The 21,617-nt window shown below is 37.8% G+C and overlaps 1 protein-coding gene across 1 annotated transcript in view; it reads left to right on the top strand.

Annotated features, from left to right (window-relative positions):
- Positions 1 to 21,617, top strand: part of SCIN (scinderin) — a 295,360-nt gene that overhangs the window by 193,518 nt on the left and 80,225 nt on the right. Inside the window, exons 8-10 of the mRNA XM_053714105.1 lie at positions 9,620 to 9,835; positions 13,694 to 13,815; positions 15,365 to 15,455. Of these exons, the coding sequence (XP_053570080.1) occupies positions 9,620 to 9,835; positions 13,694 to 13,815; positions 15,365 to 15,455 (429 nt within the window). The remainder of the gene's footprint in view (positions 1 to 9,619; positions 9,836 to 13,693; positions 13,816 to 15,364; positions 15,456 to 21,617) is intronic.

Below are 21,617 nucleotides of genomic sequence, written 5' to 3' on the forward strand. Positions count from 1 at the left end.
ATACTTACCTGTGAAATAAAACTTAAGCTAGATACAATATAACTAATAGTTATATTGTAGCTAGCTAAGGTTTTATTTTTATTTCACAGGTAAGGTTGTATTTATTTGAACTAGGTAGACTAGTTAGTAAATAGTTATTAACTATTTAATAACTACCTAGTTAAAATAAATACAAACTTACCTGTGAAATAAAACCTAAGCTACCTTTCACTAAAACCTAAAATTACAAAAAATAAAAAACCTACCATTACAAAAATTAAAATTATTCCTATTCTAATACCCTTTAAAAAAAAAACACAACCCCCCCCCCCCCAAAAAAAAGCCTAATCTAAAATAAACTACCAAGGGCCCTTAAAAGGGCCTTTTGGGGACCATTAAAAGGGCCTTTTGTAGGGCATTACCCTAAAGATAATAGCTCTTTTCCTACAAAAGAAAAACAAACACCCCCTAAAAAAATACATTACACCAAATAACAAACAAATTATCAAAAATAATAAAAATTATTCCTGTTCTAATACCCATAGAAAAAAAAAACTACCTCAAAATAAAAAACCTAATCTAGAATAAACTACCAATGGCCCTTAAAGGGGCCTTTTATAGGGCTTTTCCCTAAAGATATCTGCTCTTTTGTTGAAAACAAAATACAAATACCAACTAACATTACAAACCCCCACCCCCCAAACCCACAAAATAAAAAAAACTATCTAAAAAACCTAAGCTACCCATTGCCCTGAAAAGGGCATTTGTATGGGCATTGTCCTTAAAAGGGCATTTAGATCTTTTGCTGCCCAAACCCTAATCTAAAAATAAAACCCACCCAAAAAAACCTTAAAAAACCCCTAACACTAAACAGCGACAATCCACTTACAGTTTTTAAAGTCCCGTTTGAATGATCTTTATTCCGGCGGAAAAGTCCTCACCCAGGTGGCGAGAAGTCTTCATCCAGGTGGCCTTAGCTTTAATTCTATTGGCTGGTTCATCACCCAATAGAATTAGAGCTGCTTAAATCCTATTGGCTAATTTGAGCAGCCAATAGGATTTTAGCAGCTCTAATTACTATTGGCCAATAGGAATGCAAGGGACACCATTTTGGATCGCGTACCTTGCATTGAAGATTCAGTATACGGCGGCGGCCGTATGAAAAGGATGCTCAGCGCCGGATGTCTTCAGGATGGACCCGCTCCGCTATGCCGCATGGATGAAGATTAAAGAGGCCGTCTGGATGAAGACTTCTCGCCGCTTGGATGAGGACTTCTCCGCCGGGATGAAGATTGAAGAGGCTGTCTAGATGAAAACTTCTCGCCATCCTGGATATGGACTTCTCCGCCGGGATGAAGATTGTTCAAGCGGGACTTCAAAAACTGTTAGTGGATTGTCAGGGGTTAGTGTTAGGTTTTTTTAAGGGTTTTTTGTGTGGGTTTTATTTTTAGATTAGGGTTTGGGCAGTAAAAGAGCTAAATGCCCTTTTCAGGGCAATGGGTAGCTTAAGTTTTTTTAGATTTAGGTTTTTTATTTTGGGGGGATGGTTGGGTGGTGGGTTTTACTGTTGGGGGTCTTTGTATTTTTTTTTACAGGTAAAAGAGCTAATATCTTTGGGGCAATGCTCCACAAAAGGCCCTTTTAAGGGCCATTGGTAGTTTATTGTAGGCTAGGTTTTTTTTATTTTGGGTGGGCTTTTTTATTTTGATAGGGCTATTAGATTAGGTGTAATTCTTTTTTTTTTTTTTAAACTTTTGTTTGTTATTTTCCGTAATTTAGTGTTTGTTATTTTTTGTAATTTAGACTTTTTTTTTGTAATTAGATACTTTGTATTTTTTAGAGTAGTGTTAGGATGTTTTTAATGTGTAGTTTAGTTTCTTTAATTGGTAGTTAGTTTAATTTTAGTTTAATAATTATATTAAATTAATTGTTAGTTTAAACTTAGTTTTTTTAATTTGACAGGTAAGTTTAAATTTAATTTAAGCTAGGGAAATAGTAATTTTAATATAACGTTAGGGAGTTGTTAGGTTTAGGGGTTACTAGTTTAATTTAGTTCATTGCGATGTGGGGGGCTTCCGGTTTAGGGGTTAATAGTTTAATTTAGTATATTTCATTGTGGGGGCGCTTTCAGTTTAGGGGTTAATAGGTTTATTATAGTGGCGGTGGTGTAGGGCTTAATAACTTTAGTATAGTGGGGGCGATGTGGGTGGATGGCAGATTAGGGGTTAATAATATTTAAATAGTGTTTGAGATGCGGGAGGGTGGTGGTTTAGGGGTTAATAACTTTAGTATAGTGGTGACGATGTTGGGGAGTGGCGGAATAGGGGTTAATAAAAAATTTAGTGGTGGCGATGTCAGGAGCAGCAGATTAGCAGGCCCATTTATCAAGCTCCGTATGGAGCTTGAAGGGCCGTGTTTCTGGCGAGTCTTCAGACTCGCCAGAAACACAAGTTATGAAGCAGCGGTCTAAAGACCGCTGCTTCATAACCCTGTCCGCCTGCTCTGAGCAGGCGGACAGGAACCGCCGGAAATCAACCCGATCGAATACGATCGGGTTGATTGACAGCTCCCTGCTGGCGGCCGATTGGCCGCGAGTCAGCAGGGGGCGGCGTTGCACCAGCAGCTCTTGTGAGCTGCTGGTGCAATGTTAAATGTGGAGAGCGTATTGCTCTCCGCATTTAGCGAGGTCTTGCGGACCTGATCCGCAGTGTCGGATCAGGTCCGCAAGCCCTTTGATAAATGGGCCCCTAGGGGTTAATCAATGTATTATAGTGTTTGCAATGCGGAGGGCCTCGGTTTAGGGGTTAATATGTAGTTTATGGGTGCTAGTGTACTTTTTAACACATTAGTTATGAGTTTTATGCTACAGCTTTGTAGCGTAAAACTCATAACTACTGACATTAGATGGCGTTACGAATCTTGTCGTTTTAGAGTGTAACGCTCGCTTTTTAGCCTCCCAGAAAAACTCGTAATACCGGCGCTATGTGAATCCCATTAAAAAACATAATTTTTAAGAGTGTGGTACTGATGTTGCATTACAGGCTAAAAGGCTTGCGGTACACCTATACCAACAAGACTCGTAATGGCTGCTTTAGGGAAAATTATGCGTTTGACTCATAACGCCCAACACGTAATCTAGCTGTATGTTTGTGTGTGTCCACCTTGTGTTAACACAAAATGTACCAACACCATAAATTGCTCTTGTACATACTATAAAATTGAGTCTAACAACAAACATACAAGGTAGTTATCAGTAATAATAAATTAATATTTGCTTTCCTATTGGCTGTTTTTGCATCTGTGTTAGTCTGTAGCTTTCTTTTACAAGATATGACAAGTCCATGGATTTCATCCTTACTTATGGGATATCGCCTCCTCGTCAGCAGGAAGTGGCAAAGAGCACCACAGCAGAGCTGTATATATAGCTCCTCCCTTCCCTCCCCCCCCCCCCAGTCATTCTCTTTGCCTGTGTTAGTGATAGGAAGAGGTAAAGTGAGGTGTTAGTTTAGATTCTTCAATCAAGAAGTTTTTTATTTTAAAATGGTGCCAGTGAGTGCTATTTTTCTCAGGGAGAAATCTTCAGTCACTTAATCCTTAGGAGGAATGAGACATCGTATTTTTCTGCCCTGATGTTAATGATCTTAGCAAACATTATCTAAGATCCGGCTGGTTGTTCCACTGAGCAGTTGAAGGTAGTGTAAAAAAATATCTTCAGTGTGGAGAACCATATCATGCTACAAGCAGCATTGAGGTATGTTCAGTCATTTGTTTCTGGGGAGACTTGATATATCAGAACAGACTGACATTTTCCCTAACTGGGGAGGGATAATCAGTAGGCACTATAAGAAATGAAAATGGTGTAGCTGGATTCGCTTTTTATATTGATATTTATCAGTGTGTTTGATTTTCACTTATATGTGGGCTGACGCTGGGAGATGCGGTTTGCGCTAAAAATAACAGGCCTGGGAGAGAGCTTTATTTATGGTTGTTGCGCTTTTATTGTTAAAAAGTGTATTATGAGGGGCACATGGCGTTTTTTGTTGAGACCGACATGTTGGTTTTCGGCCCATGCGGGCCTCAGTGCAGCTTGAGTTACGCCCATGGTGGGCGGGGCCTAATTTTGCGAGTTCTGTCGCACAGTCTTCATCCGGATCAAGCAGCAAGGTCCTGGGCTCCGGTGGGGCCTAAGTTATTTTGTACTCCAAGGGTACAGAGGGACTTAGGAGCGCTATCTAAGCTGAAGCAGTGTGATCTGGGGGCAGGTAGGCGCCACAGCAGAGCTGTGGCGAGGTGCAGGGGCCTAGAGTTTTTTTTATAAAGGTTAAGCTCATAAAAGTCGATAAATAACATTGCCAAACAAGCGGTGCAATATTGTAAAGTTTATTTGGACGCATAAGGGCAATTTTCATTACCGCAAACGCTGTTTTGCTGATAACAGAAAAATTGTTGCGCTTTTATTATTTAAAGGCGCAGTACACGTTTTTAGTTCAAAATTTTTGTCAATGAAATTTGACTTCAGAGATCAATATATCAAGTAAAGAATGACTTTTATTGCTGTTGCTAGTCTGTTTAACATGTCTGAACTTCTGGAAGTTACCTGTTCTATGTGTTTAGATGCCAATGTGGAACCCCCTCTTACTATTTGTCCCTCATGTACTGAAAGGGCCTTACAATGTAAAGAGCAGATTTTCTTTAAGAAAAGTGTGCCTAAGGATGATTCTCAGTCTGATGAGAACCATGGTATGCCGCTACTTTCTCCCCAAGCGTCACAACCTTTAACGCCCACCCAAGCGACGCCGATTTCTTCAACCGCGTCTACTTCATTTACTCTGCAGGATATGGCTGCAGTTATGTCATCTACCCTTACAGAGGTTTTATCTAAGCTGCCAGTGTTACAGGGCAAACACAGCAAGACAGAAGTCAATGTGAATACTGTGACCTCTGATGCTTTGTTGGCTATTTCCGATGTACCCTCACAGGGATCTGAATTGGGGGTCAGGGAATTTCTGTCTGAGGGGGAACTTTCCGATTCGGGAAGTGTGTTACCTCAGATGGATTCGGACGTCATGTCCTTTAGATTTAAGCTTGAACACCTCCGTCTGTTACTTCGGGAGGTTTTAGCGACTCTGGATGATTGTGACTCTATTGTGGTACCACCAGAGAAATTGTGTAAGATGGACAAATATTTAGAGGTGCCTGCTTACTCTGATGTTTTTCCGGTTCCTAAGAGAATCTCGGAAATTATTACGCGGGAATGGGAAAGACCGGGTATCCCGTTCTCCCCTTCTCCTAATTTTAAGAAAATGTATTCCATATCTGACACTGTTCTGGACTCTTGGCAAACAGTTCCTAAGGTGGAGGGAGCTATATCTACCCTGGCTAAGCGTACAACTATTCCTATTGAGGACAGTTGTGCTTTCAAAGACCCTATAGATAAGAAATTGGAGGGTCTTCTAAAAAAGTTATTTATTCATCAGGGTTTCCTTTTACAACCAACGGCCTGCATTGTACCAGTTACCACTGCGGCGGCCTTCTGGTTTGACGCCTTAGAGGAGTCTCTTAAGACTGAGTCTTCTTTAGAGGACATTTTAGATAGAATTAAGGCTCTTAAGCTGGCTAATTCTTTTATTATGGATTCCACCTTTCAGATTGCCAAATTGGCGGCTAAGAATGCCGGATTTGCCATTTTAGCGCGTAGAGCGTTATGGCTAAAGTCTTGGTAGGCTGATGTGTCATCTAAGTCAAAGCTTTTGGCTATTCCTTTCAAAGGAAAAACCCTATTTGGGCCTGACTTGAAAGAAATCATTTCTGAAATTACGGGAGGTAAGGGTCATCTCCTTCCTCAGGATAGAACAGCTAAACTGAGGGGTAAACAAAATAATTTTCGTTCCTTTCAGAACTTCAAAGGAGTCCCCTGTTCTTCCTCCTCTTCCGCTAAACAGGAAGGGAATTTTGCTCAGACCAAGTCCATCTGGAGACCCAACCAGGCTTGGAACAAGGGTAAACAACCTAAGAAGTCTGCTGCTGCTTCCAAGACAGCATGAAGGGGCGGCCCCCGATCCGGGACCGGATCTAGTAGGGGGCAGGCTTGCTCTCTTTGCCCAGGCATGGGTAAGAGATGTTCAGGACCCTTGGACACTGGAAATTGTGTCCCAAGGGTATCAGCTGGAATTCAAATATTTTCTCCCAAGGGGGAAGTTTCTTCTTTCATGATTGTCTGTAGATCAAATAAAAAGAGAGGCATTTTTATGTTGTGTAAAAGACCTCTCTACTATGGGAGTAATTTGTCCCGTTCTAATACTGGAACAGGGGCAGGGGTTTTACTCAAATCTTTTCGTGGTCCCCAAAAAAAAGGGCACGTTTTGGCCTATTTTACATCTAAAAGTCTAAACAAGTTTCTCAGAGTCCCATCATTCAAGATGGAGACTATTCGAACAATTCTACCATTGATCCAGGAGGGTCAATATATAACTACCGTGGACTTGAAGGATGCATATCTTCATATTCCTATCCACAAGGATCATCACCAGTTCCTAAGGTTTGCCTTCCTGGACAAACACTTTCAGTTCGTGGCTCTTCCCTTCGGGTTGGCCACGGCACCCAGGATCTTCACGAAAGTTCTAGGGTCCCTTCTGGTGGTTCTCAGGCCGCAGGGTATTGCAGTGGCGCCTTATCTGGATGATATTCTGATCCAGGCATCGTCTTACCATCTGACAAAGTCTCATACAGACATGGTTCTGTCCTTTCTGAGGGCTCACGGGTGGAAGGTGAATCTAGAAAAGAATTCACTAATTCCACGGACAAGGGTTCCTTTCCTGGGAACTCTAATAGATTCTGTCTTCATGAAAATCTTCTTGACGGAAGTCAGAAAGTTAAAGATTCTAAATACATGCCGAACCCTTCAGTCCAATCCTCGGCCATCAGTGGCTCAGTGCATTGAGGTAATTGGATTGATGGTGGCGGCAATGGACATCATGCTCGTTTTCATCTCAGACCTCTACAACTGAGCATGCTCAGACAGTGGAATGGAGATTATGCAGATTTGTCTCCACAGATAGATCTGGATCAGGAGACAAGAGACTCTCTTCTTTGGTGGTTGTCACTGGATCATCTGTCCCAAGAGACGTGCTTCCACAGACCTTCATGGGTAATAGTGACAACGGACGCCAGTCTACTAGGATGGGGTGCAGTCTGGAATTCCCTGAAGGCTCAGGGTGTGTGGACTCGGTCGGAGTCTCTACTTCCAATCAATATTCTGGAATTGAGAGCAATATTCAATGCGCTTCAGGCTTGGCATCAGTTCACTTTGGCCAAATTAATCTGTTTTCAGTTGGACAACATCACGACTGTGGCTTACATCAATCATCAGGGAGGAACAAGGAGTTCTTTAGCGATGACGGAACTATCCAAGATAATTCGATGGGCGGAGGTTCACTCTTGTTATCTGTCAGCAATCTACATCCCAGGAGTGGACAACTGGGAAGCTGACTTTTTAAGCAGACAGACTTTTCATCCGGGGGAGTGGGAACTCCACCCGGAAGTCTTTGCCACTCTGATTCTCAGATGGGGCAGACCGGAATTGGATCTGATGGCGTTTCGTCCCAAGATACAGATCCAGGTCAAGGGATCCTCAGGCTGAACTGATAGATGCCTTGGCAGTGCCTTGGTCGTTCAACCTAGCTTATGTGTTTCCACCGTTTGCTCTCCTTCCCCGGGTGATTGCACGGATCAAACAGGAGAGGGCTTCGGTAATTCTAATCGTGCCTGCGTGGCCTCGCAGGACTTGGTATGCCGATCTAGTGGACATGTCCTCTCTGCTGCTGTGGAAGCTTCCATTGAGACAGGACCTTCTCATTCAGGGACCCTTCCAACATCCGAATCTAGTTTCTCTGCAGCTGACTGCTTGGAGATTGAACGCTTGATTTTTTTAAGCGGGGGTTCTCTGATTGGTCATTGATACTTTGATTCAGGCACGTAAGCCTGTCACTAGAAAGATCTACCATAAGATATGGCGTAAATATCTTTATTGGTGCGAATCCAAGGGCTACTCATGGAGTAGAGTTAGGATTCCCAGGATTTTGTCTTTTCTCCAAGACGGATTGGAGAAAGGATTATCAGCAAGTTCCTTAAAGGGACAAATTTCTGCTTTGTCGATTTTACGTCACAAGCGTTTGGCAGGTGTTCCAGACGTTCAGTCTTTTTGTCAGGCTCTGACTAGAATCAAGCCTGTGTTTAGACCAATTGCTCCACCCTGGAGTTTGAATTTAGTTCTTAGTGTTCTTCAAGGGTTTCCGTTTGAGCCCATGCATTCCATAGATATTAAGTTGTTATCTTGGAAGGTTTTATTTTTGGTTGCTATTTCCTCTGCTCGTAGAGTTTCTGAGCTTTCAGCATTACAATGTGACTCTCCTTATCTTATTTTTCATTCTGATAAGGTGGTTTTATGTACCAAACCTGGATTTCTTCCTAAGGTTGTTTCTAATAAGAATATTAATCAGGAAATTGTTGTTCCTTCATTATGTCCTAATCCTTCTTCTAAGAAGGAGCGTTTGTTGCATAACTTGGACGTGGTCCATGCCCTGAAGTTTTACTTGCAGGCGACTAGAGAACTTCGTCAATCATCTTCATTATTTTTTGTTTTTTTCTGGAAAGCTTAGGGGCCAGAAAGCTACGGCTACCTCTCTTTCTTTTTGGATGAAGAGTATCATCCGTCTGGCATATGAGACTGCTGGACAGCAGCCTCCTGAAAGAATTACGGCTCATTCAACTAGGGCTGTAGCTTCCTCATGGGCATTTAAAAATGATGCTTCTGTTCAACAGATTTGCAAGGCTGCAACTTGGTCGTCTCTTCACACTTTTTCCAAATTTTACAAATTTGACACTTTTGCTTCATCTGAAGCTGGTTTTGGGAAAAAGGTTCTTTAAGCAGTGGTGCCTTCCGTTTAGGTTCCTGTCTTGTCCCTCCCTTTCATCCGTGTCCTATAGCTTTGGTATTGTATCCCATAAGTAAGGATTTTCTAAGGTATTTATTTTTGTTAAACTTCAGTCACCTCTGCACCTTTGGCTTTTCCTTTCTCTTCCTAACTTCGTCGAATGACTGGAGGGGGAGGAAAGGGAGGAGCTATATATATACAGCTCTGCTGTGGTGCTCTTTGCCACTTCCTGCTGATCAGGAGGCGATATCCCATAAGTAAGGATGAAATCCGTGGACTCGTCATATCGTAAAAGAAATAAATTTATCAGGTAAGCATAAATTTCCTTTTTTACCCAAACCCGTAAATTTAGCATAGACGTAAACTGAGTGGGCTAACAAATTTAGACTGACTTCTAATAGATTGTAATGCTATTGTTAAGAAATAACTGATAGAAGCTAATTATTTTTAATGGCAGACTATTAAAGATTGGAATCTAGACCTCAGAGTTTCAAATGATTTTGCTATAACTATAATAAATATTGTTAAAAGTTTTTACTCATTTGCCATGTGTTTTCCTTTTTTGAATTTATATTATATATTACATACGTGCAGCTGTTTAGATCTGTGCACACATTTTGGTAACACTTTTCTCAAACTAAATAAGTGGGATTAATGCATTATTTTAATAATAATAATAACAATAATTCTTTCCCTTTTTTGTATAGATTCAAGTATTTCCTGAAGGAGGTGAAACACCTATCTTTAAACAATTTTTCAAAGACTGGAAAGAAAAGGATCAAAGTGAAGGACTTGGAAAGGTGTATGTCACAGAAAGGATTGCTAAAATACAGCAGATTCAATTTGATGCTTCAAAGTTGCATGAGTCCCCACAAATGGCCGCTCAACACAACATGGTTGATGATGGATCTGGAAAAGTGGAGGTATTTTTGTTACATATGTGGAATATATTGAATATGTAGCTTTTCATTATACTATTTCCATACTATTAGAGGGCTGCATTTTTTATATATATCATTAACAAACCAGACACATACCTACATATATAAAGACCCCACAACTACACATCTACTAAATTACGTTGAAACAAACACACCTGCCTTCCACACATAGACCTACATCACATAACACACACATTTTTGTCATATATGAACACTGATCACAGACCTACACTTACATGAGCTTACAAAATACAGTCAAGTGTTATGTAACCACAAAGTTGTAGACAATGTTGTTGTACCAGTGTTAAAACAGTGACCACAGTATTGCTTGTGTTGAGGTTACAACTTTTGCCACCATAACATTACCATATTATTCACTACTAGAACCATAACTAGTACAAGATTATAGAAGGCACAAAGCAATGCCCCCATGGATATGTTCAGTGATACTATATACAGATCTGTATTTCACACAGATCTACAGAATGTACACCAGATACTTAAAATATAACTATACTGTCTTGACACATCTTACAGAACTTTACCATAGGCAGATTTACGTCACACACAAATGTACAATTAATAGAATTATTTAAGATATATAGGTCTGTACCCAACATTGTCTTAAAACACACTCAAATTTTGTGACTGCGTCAACTTATTCTCCCCCATAGACTTCAATGGAGAGCACAGAAGAAAAAATGGCTATCGCTCACGCACTAAGCCAACAGGAGTTATTATTATTTCACATTCCAATGTTCTTCACATACAGAAATGTTTTATTTTTATTGTGAATATTTATTCATATATATATATATATATATATATATATATATATATATATATATAGCTATATATCTATTCCTATACATACATAGCATACACTGTCTGCATTTAACTTTGCACAAGCATTTCACAGTCGGATGCTAGCAGGGGCCGTCAATAATCCCAATTTTATCTGACCTAAAAGGTAGCGGACAATTTAAGGAGCAGCGGTCTTATGATCGCTGCTTCTTAACTTCCGTTTCAGAAAATAAAGGGGGTCGGAAGCAGCATTCGCTGTTTAATAAATCTACCCCATAGAATTACATATTTAATTTTAAAAAAATCTATGTGAAGAACGTAGGAATGTAAAATATGCGTAATGCGATTCAGGTTTTACTGTTTAGGTCTAACGCAGTGTCAGGTTAGCGCAAATGAAAAATTACTAATTTCATGTTCTTGAAATATTAAATATCCAATATTAAAAAATATGAGTAATAGTTGTTAAAAAAATTATTAGACTTACTCTTAAAAAAAAATTATATATATATATATATATATATATATATATATATATATATATATATATATATATATATATATATATATATATGAAACAACAAAATATGTGTCAGCGTTGAAAAGAACCCTACTGTATTAACGAAGATAAGGGGATACACAGGGGTAGAGTAATATTAAAATGCTGCTATCAAATGAATGAGACAGATTCTTTAAGGTCACTACATTAAAGGGAGTGATTACCAAAAAACAATGCACAGGAGAAGATTAGACAGCGCTTTCAAATATTAAGCCATAAGACAAGGGTTATAGTGAAGAAAATGAAATGACAAAACAAAACAAAAACACAAAAAAAAACAGTGAAAACCAACAAAAAGTAATCTGATATTTGCTAGATATCAGAAATCTATGAGGGTGGCGATGTGCACTCGACCAAACAGAGAAGTGGGCGGGTGTATAGTAGTCCTGAACACCCAGAATTTTTTTTGTTGGTTTTCCCTGGTTTTTTTTTTTTTTTTATGGGGGGGGTTGTTTTTTCGTTTCTTTTCTTCAATATAACCCTTGTCTTATGGCTTAATATTTGAAAGCGCTGTCTAATCTTCTCTTGTGCATATATATATATATATATATATATATATATATATATATATATATATATATTTATTTATTTTTATTTTTTTCTACTGATTTTTTTTCAATTTTTTTAAAGTAGGTGTAATATATTTTAATGATTATTATCCATATTTTTTAAATATTTTATATTTAATATTTCAAGAACGCTCTTTAAGATTAGTAATTTTTCATGTGCGTTAGACCCAAATCTAATTTCATGTGCGAAATCCGAATCTCGTTGCGCATATTTTACATTCCTATGTTCTTCACATAAAAAATGTAATTTTTATTAAGAAATACTATAAATAAAGGGTACACATCCTATAACCCTGCAACATGCACAGCCCTGGGTGCTCAATATCAGTCTCAGGCAGCTGCATTGTCCCCAGAGTCACAGGCAGTTGGCCCCAGGGTGATTACATAAGTCTTTGAACCTGTGACTTGTTCCCAGTTTGTATGATTGCCAGCTTGCATTGTATGGCTGTATTAGTGACCCTGGTTTTGGGAGAGACCTTGTCCCATTTGGCCAGATGCGATAACTAACTCTTCCGTTTTTGCTTTTAATCTTAGCTGAGAGCTTGCAAGTGAGTGCTGGACTTCCTCTGTGTGCTATATACTGTATATATATATTTAGACATGTATATGTATGTATAAATACATTATAGTCCTTTGCAGTCAAATAACTTGTCATATGCCATAAAACTTTTAACCCTTATAACTTTTGTAAAAATATTTCTATGAATAATTTTTTTAGATAATATATAGTTTATATGTTTGTAACTGTAATTTAAATCCATTTATGTTGTGTTTAGTGCAACGTTTTTTAACGCAGTACTATCTACATGAGCAGTACCCTCTACATGAGTCACGTTGACCCGACTAGCAATCTGTGTTTGCTTTCAAAACCAGGAATGCAAGCTTACGAGCCATCCCATATTTGGTTCAGCACCTGGGTACAGCTTGCTGATTGGTGGCTAAATGTACCCACCAAACAGCAAGCACTATCCAGGGTGCTGAACCAAAAATGGGCTGGCTCGTAAGCTTTACATTCCTGATTTTTCAAATAAAATACCAAGAGAACAAAGAACAATTGATAACAGGAGTAAATTAGAAAGTTGCTTAAAATTGCATGCTCTACCCGAATCATGAAAGAAAACAATTTGGTTTAGTACCCCTTTAACACTTTGTGGCTCACAGTTCAATGGAAATTTGCCCTTACATGGGAAATGAGGAATGGAAATAAGTAAAGGAAACTAGGAAATAGGACAGCAATTTATAACAATCCTTTGGAACACCTGTGTGTGTTGGATTCAGATGTATCATCTACTTACAACTGACATTTTACATAATGATGGTTTAAAAAAAAGAAAGCCCTAATTACTGCAGTATTGACATTTTTAGTACAGGTGGAGGTTTCAACAGGAAAAACGTCAATTTCCAATGACAAACAATTTAATACATTCCAGCAGGTAAACTGGATCATTGTGAACAAGTTAAATGGGTAGAATAAAATTACAGTACACTGACGCTTCAGTCAAATTTGAAGGGAAAAAAAGCTCTAAATGAGACTTTAGGTCATGTGTTGCATATATTGTTACATATGGTTTTGTTTGCTTCAGCCATATGTTTTAATGTCAAGGTCAACATCATCTGTATAGTGCCAATTTCAGCATTAACAGAGGCGCCAACTGGTAAGTTTGTACCATACACAGAGAATACCTACCGATCAGTGCTTGCATATATGTAACAGGTATGTTAAGTGTAGATATATATATATATATATATATATATATAGATAGATAGATAGATAGATAGATAGATAGATAGATAGATAGATAGATATATGTACAGCTCCAGCAAACTACTGAATTTCATATCCCTTAAATGTTTATGGAGATGTTGCTACTGTTTGAAAATGTATCTAATATCATGTTTTTTTCTTTCTAGATATGGCGTGTTGAAAGCAATGGTAGAATCCCAGTTGATCCCAGCACTTATGGTCAGTTCTATGGTGGAGACTGTTACATCCTTTTGTATACCTATCCCAAAGGGCAAATTATTTATACTTGGTAAGTTTCTATTCTTCTTTATCTCAAAGCATGATGCATATATACAAGTTCTGTGCCCTTTACATTATATTTTTTTTCTGCAGTTTTATTAACAAAACTTTTATAGTCTATTTTTGGCATTGCAAGTGCATCCATGATGTTATAGGTAGTGGGTGGGATATTCCAGTTAAAATATATATATTTTAGATGTCTTAACAATATAAACTATACACTTTATTCATTTTATAATATAAAAGCACAATAGTATTTTCACTTTAAAAAAATGTAAAACTCAGAATCAAATCTGAATTTGTAATTAAACGGGCAGTAAAGGCAAAATTAAACTTTCATGATTTGGATACAGCATGCAATTTTAAACAACTTTCCAGTTTACTTCTCTTGGTATCTTTCATTAAAGAGTAAAACTAGGTAAGCTTATTATAGCTCAGGAGTGTGCACGTGACTTTAGTACTCTATGGCTGTAGTGTTTTGTAACATTGTATAACAAAGCTACAAATAATGTTGCAAAACAATGCTGCCATAGAATACTAAAGACAGATGCACACTCCTGAGCTCTTATGAGCCTACCAGGTTTTACTCTTCAATAAAAGGTACCAAGAGAACAAAGGAAATTTGATTACAGAAGTAAATTAAAAAGTTGTTTAAAATTGCCTGCTCTATGCAAATCTTGAAAGTTTAATTAAAAGTCAAATTAAAAACAACAACTTTGCTGTAATAGATTCCAGCCAGTTAAAGTTCAAACCCCTTTAAATATTTTACCAAATAACATTGGTATATACTTATTTTACCTTTTTAAATGTGCCCCCATAAGGTGCCCCTGACTGCTCACTGGTGCACTGCTTTTTTATTATAATAAGTAGGGAGAGCTTCAGCCACTGCTCACCACTATTGATTTGAGCTAGTGAGCTCACATACGAGCTAGCTTCCCTTCAAGCTGACACAGGAGCGCCATGAGTGAGCTAGTTTAAATCAATAGTGACAAGTGGTTGCCTTCTGATTGGCTGAACTGCTCGCTGCATAAAAAAAAAATTAGGGTAATGCACATTCATTATTTGTTTACATTTTTCCCCTTTAATATGTCTGTGTAAAGTGTGCTTTTTCCACTTCCCCAGAGTGGGTGCACAGCATCCTGCATACATAAGTATGCTGCAGTTTGTCTTAACCAAAAACATGCTACACAATGATTGCTAAGCTCCATGACAGCAAAAAAGACAAGTCTGAAATATTTGAGGGGTGTTTGTCTGGACTGCTCTGAAACAGAAAAACATTTCCAATTTCGCTTACAAAATCAAAGTGCTTATAAAACATTTAGGCCTAGTTTCCATTGCTGTTGTACATAGTGTAAACTGGTGGTAACATAAAAAATCATCTCAGTAGGCTTTAATAAAGATACCGTTACGCCAGTGTAGACAGTTTACAGCAGCGATGGAAACTAGGCCTATGTATGCAGATCTGTTGCACTGCAACGTCTAATTGCTGATATAAATGATCCATGTAGAGAAATGATTTTAATGTTCCATTAAGTGTTGTGTTTTATTTTCCTTTCAAGGCAAGGAGCACAGGCTACAAGAGATGAGTTAACAACATCTGCCTTCCTTACAGTACAGCTGGACCGGTCGCTGGGGGGTTTGGCAGTCCAGGTTGGTTTTTCTCTATGTCTCAGATTGCAGTTATCATTTCTAATGTCAAAACCACAAAAAAGTTTGCAGTAGTTGTTTAAGGACAAAAGGTTCAAAGACTGCTTTAAGGGACCATTATAGTGGAAATATTACATTCATGTAATTGTAGCATCAGTGACCCTGTGATGCTATGAGTTTAACTCCCACAAATGGGTTAAACACATAGTTAAAGTGATGTTCAAGAGGACTACTAGTTCCAAGCGGAAACGGATGGTGAGCCAATCAGCAGTGGCACTCGCACAACCCAGCTGTGTGATTGCCACTGATGATTGGAGGGTCACTAGTTCTAACATGACATGCTCTAAATGAGTACAAATAAGTACTATTAAAATTATGACTGTTTCACTGTCACAGAGCACAACATTTGTAAGCAATATAATGCATGTAAGTCAGTATAATGTAAATTCTGTATCCTCTCATAAATGATCCACTCAGGTCATCAGTCACCGCCTACACAGGAGAGAATTTCTTTATTTTTTTTTGCCTTCAGCCTTAATTAATTTAGCCAAAGCTAAACGTTGAGAATCATTTACGTAGAGTGAAATACTTGGTGCTAACTAATGCATAGCTTGCTGAATTTTTACCTTTATTATGTGATTTGGAGTGCTCATTTAATGTCTTTCTTAAAAAAACATTCGCCTAGATTACGAGTTTTGAGCTCTATAAGGAAATTAACGAACGCAACGAAAGTTGCGTTATTTAATCCCCTATAGCGCTGCCATTACAAGTTTTAAAAAAACAGACTTGTGCGGGCGATATGGTTGAGCTCCATACCGCACCAAAAACAAGTGCTGTGTTTGACGTGCTCATGCACACTTCCCCATAGACATCAATGTGGAGAGTGGGTCAGAAAAAAGTCTAACACCTGCGATTGCGGAAAGAAAAGCTTGTAACGCAGCCCCATTGATGTCTATGGGGAAAAAGAAAATACAGTTTAAACCTAACACCCTAACATAAACCCTGAGTCTAAACACCCCTAATCTGCTGCCCCCGACATTGCCGATGCCTGCCTACATTTATTAACCCCTAATCTGCTGCTCCCGATATCGCTGCCACCTAAATAAAGCTATTAACCCCTAAACTTCTGGCCTCCCACATCACTACCACTAAATAAACCTATTAACCCCTAAACCGCCAGCCCCCCACATCGCAACAACCTGAATTAAACTATTAACCCCTAACCATAAAGTAACCCTAACCCTAAAACCCCCTAACTTTAACATAATTAAAATAGAGCTAAATTAAACTTACAATTATTAAAATAATTAAAGCTATTAACCCCTAAACCGCCAGCCCCCCACATTGCAACAACCTAAATTAAACTATTAACCCCTACACCTACCCCTAAACCTAACCCTACCCCTAAACCTAACCCTAACACCCCTAACTTTAACATTATTGAAATAGATCTAAATTAGATTTACAATTATTAACTAAATAATTCCTATTTAAAACTAAATACCTGTGAAATAAAACCTAAGCTAGATACAATATAACTAAAAGTTATATTGTAGCTAGCTTAAGTTTTATTTTTATTTCACAGGTAAGTTTGTATTTATTTTAACTAGGTAGACTGGTAAGTAAATAGTTATTAACTATTTACTAGCTACCTAGTTAAAATAAATACAAATTTACCTGTGAAATAAAATCTAACCTGTCTTACACCAAAACCTAACATTACAAAAAATAAAAAAAACTACTATTACGAAAAATAACAAAAAACTACCATTACAAAATTATTATTATCCAAAAAAAAAAAAATGATTCCTATTCTAATACCCTTTAAAAAAAAAATAAAAAAAATATAAAAGCCTAATCTAAAATAAACTACCAAGGGCCCTTAAAAGGGCTTTGGGGGCCCTTAAAAGGGCCTTTTGTAGGGCAGTTAAGTTAAATAGCTCTTTTGCTGCAAAAAAACCCCAAACACCCCTTAACAGTATACAAACCACCACCCACCAAACTATCAAGGGCCCTTAAAAGGGCCTTATGTAGGGCATTGCCTTAAGTTAAACAGCTCTTTTGCTACAAAAAAACAAAAACATAACACCCCCTAACAGTATACAAACCCCCACCCCCTTAAAAGGGCCTTTTGTAGGGCATTGCCCTAAAGATAACTGTTTTCCTACAAAAGAAAAACAAACACCCCATAAAAAAATACATTACACAAAATAACAAACAAATTATCAAAAATAAAAAAGAATTACACCTAATCTAATAGCCCTATCAAAATAAAAAAGCCCACCCAAAATAAAAAAAAAACCCCTAGCCTACAATAAACTACCAATAGAGCTTTTTGTGGGGCATTGCCCCAAAGATATCAGCTCTTTTACCTGAAAAAAAAATACAAAGACCCCCCCAACAGTAAAACCCACCACCCAACCAACCCCCTCAAAATAAAACATCTAACTCTAAAAAAAACATAAACTACCCATTGCCCTGAAAAGGTCATTTGGATGGGCATTGCCCTTAAAAGGGCATTTACCCTAATCTAAAAATAAAACCCACCCAAAAAACCCTTAAAAAAAACCTAACACTAATCCCCGAAGATCCACTTACAGTTTTTGAAGTCCCGCTTGATTGATCTTCATCCCGGCAGAGAAGTCCTCATCCAGGCGGCGAGAAGTCTTCATCCAGGTGGCTTCTTCAATCTTCATCCCGTTATTGAAGTCCTCATCCAAGCGGCGAGAAGTCTTCATCCAGGCAGCCTCTTCAATCTTCATCCAGGCGGCATCTTCTATCTTGACTCCTGTGCAGGTCCATCCTGAAGACACCCGGCATGGGACATCCTCTTCATACGTTTGCCACCATACACTGAATCTTCAATGCAAGGGACGTGATTCAAGATGGCGTCCCTTGCATTCCTATTGACTGAAAAATTTGAGTCAGCCAATATGAATTAGGGCTGTTAAAATCCTATTGGCGATTCAAATCAGCCAATAGGATTTAAGAAGCTCTCATTCTATTGGCTAATTTGAATTAGGCAATAGAATGAGAGCTGCTTAAATCCTATTGGCTGATTTGAATAGATAGAAGATGCCGTCTGGATGAGGATTGAAGAGGCCGTCTGGATGAAGACTTCTTGCCGTTTGGATGAGGACTTCAACGCCGGGATGAAGATTGAAGAGGCCGTCTGGATGAAGACTTCTCGCTGTCTGGATGAGGACTTTAACTCCTGGATGACGATCTTTCAAGCGGGACTTCAAAAACTGTAAGTGGATTGTCGGGGGTTAGTGTAAGGGTTTTTTGGGTGTTTTTTTTTTTTTAGTTTAGGGTTTGGGCAGTAAAAGAGCTAAATGCCCTTTTAAGGGCAATGCCCATACAAATGCCCTTTTCAGGGCAATGGGTAGCTTAGTTTTTTTAAGAATTAGGTTTTTTATTTTGGGGGCGTTGGTTGTGTTGTGTTTTTTTTTACAGGTAAAAGAGCTGATATCTTTGGGGCAATGTCCCACAAAAGGCCTTTTTAAGGGTCATTGGTAGTTTATTGTAGGTTAGGGGTTTTTTTTTATTTTGGGTGGGCATTTTTATTTTGATAGGGCTATTAGATTAGGTGTAATTCTTTTTTTATTTTTGATAATTGAGTTTGTTATTTTCCGTAATTTAGTGTTTGTTATTTTTTGTAACTTAGTATTTTTTTGTTTTTGTAATTAGATAGTTTGTAATTTTTAGAGTAGTGTTTGGATTTTTTAATGTGTAGTTTAATTTTATTTAATTGGTAGTTAGTTTAATTTTAGTTTAATAGTTATATTAGGTTAATTGTTAGTTTAAACTTATTTTTTTTAATTTGACAGGTAAATTTTAATTTAATTTAAAGTGAATGTAAATTTTCTCTACTTTGAACGTTTATCTTATTTGCTTTTCGGTATATAATTCAAACCGCCACTTTTTTTTTTTTTTATAAACGTAAAATAAATATACTTTTATTACCAATTTCCGGCCGTTATATGGATCAGCTCCTCCAATCCGCAACTTCCAGATTTTGTTCCATGTTACGTATACAGCGGTCCCACCCACTTTTTACGTAGAGGCAATGCGCGCTCCTGGCTATTGGCACATCCGCGCATGAGTTACACGCCGATGTAGTTGTATAGTAACATAGTATTCAATGAATGAATAAATTCATTAAATACTATTGTTGAAGACAGTACAGCAGCGATCCCTCTGTAGTTTTGAAACTAATATAACATAATCGGTATTTTATATAATTCCCAATAATGTTTACTCTTTTTGCCTTACGAACACATTAGATTTGTTTTTCAAATCGAGCCAGCCTCTGTACGATCACTACTTACCTTGCAATCCAAAAGTTGAAGAATAAATGACTAAGACCCAAAATTGTTGAAGAGCACATACGCAAAATGTGAACGTGCGTCTGAGATCAGTGATAGAACAGCACTCTAACGCAAGCGCATTACAGACGCGTGACATAGAGAAAAAGGGCTTGATCCCCCCAGGGGGGGGGGTGTCACTGATTGGTTGACAAGATCGAGCCTACTATGTCTATCAATCATCAAAGATGGCAGGCGGAGGATTAAAAGTACGACCGCAGCTATCTAAAAACAAAATACTCTGTAAATACAAATTTATTAAAACAATCATCAATTAAAATACACCTATTTTAAATAAATTTTAATGCTGTGTTTAGCAGCCAGAATGACTTTACATTCACTTTAAGCTAGGTATATTGTAATTTTAATATAAAGTTAGGGGGGGGCGTTAGATTTAGTGGTTACTAGTATAATTTTGTTTATTGCGATGTGGGGGGGCTTTCGGTTTAGGGGTTAATAGTTTAGCTTAGTATATTTTGTTGTGGGGGGCTTGCAGTTTAGGGGTTAATAGGTTTATTATAGTAACGGCGGTGTAGGGCTTAATAACTTTACGCCGTTTTTTTTAGCCAGAACGCAAACCTCGTAATACCGGCGCTATGGGAATCTCATGAAAAAATGTAATTTTTACGAGTGCAGTACTGACGTTGTGTTACAGGCTAAAAGGCTTGCGGTACCCCTATACCGACAAGAGTTGTAATGGCTGCGTTAGGGAAAATTATGCGTTATGGGCCACAACGCTGCTATTTGACTCATAACGCCAAATTTGTAATCTAGCTGATAGAGAGTAGGAGCAGGGCTGTGTAAGAGAACAGAACAATTTAATTCTGTCTTCAGAGAAATCCCCTTTGTGTAAACCAAAGTGTGACATCTGTCTACAAAAACACAGCTCACCCTTGACTTATTTGTAAGGAAAAAAAAAAAAAATAAGAAAACATTTTTTATAAAAATACAGCAGGTAAAAATCCTAAAGCAATAAGGATTGTGTTCATTTAAATAAGATAAAAATGTCTGGAAAAATAATGTATTCATTTGTTCTGTTTTGATGGGGAAATTGGCAAGTTGCTTAAAGAGACAGTAAAGTCAAAATTAAACTTAAATTGATTGGATAAACCATTTTAAACAACTTTCCAATTTACTTATGTTAGCAATTTTGCTTAGTTCTCTTGGTATCCTTTGTTTAAGAGTAATCCTAGGTGAGCTCAAGAGTGTGCACGCGTTTTTAGCCATTTGGTAGCTGTGTTTGCTACAATGTTTATGGCAATGTTATACATATTTGCAAACATTGCTTCCATTGATTGCTACAGACACTCTATAGCGGCAGAGTTTGCAACTATGTATAACATTGTTATAAACAATGTTGCAAACACTTTTGCCAGATGGCTAAGAACACGTGCACGCTCCTAAACTCTACTAGAATTACTCTTTAACAAATAATACAAAGAGAACTAAGCAAAAATGATAATATAAGTAAATTGAAAAGTTGTTTAAAATTGCATGATCTTCCTGAAATATAAATGTTTAATTTTGACTTTACTGTCCCTGTATGGATAAAGTAGCTAGGGAAATCTGCTAGATTGTCACTTAGTTTTACTGTTTATGTAAGAAAGTGATGTATTATACAGGTACAAAAGCCTTTATCCAAACTGCTTGGGGCCAAAAAAGGTTTGGATTTCATAAGAGTTTGGATTTTTAAATATTTGCATTTGTAAAATGGACAGCTTGGAGAGGGGATGGGATCAAGTATTTACATAATACAGGTTATACCTGCAACTTAATGGTAGTTTTGTACTATCTTTAA

This window comes from Bombina bombina, chromosome 5, assembly GCF_027579735.1.
Source record: "Bombina bombina isolate aBomBom1 chromosome 5, aBomBom1.pri, whole genome shotgun sequence".
Lineage (NCBI taxonomy): Eukaryota > Metazoa > Chordata > Amphibia > Anura > Bombinatoridae > Bombina > Bombina bombina.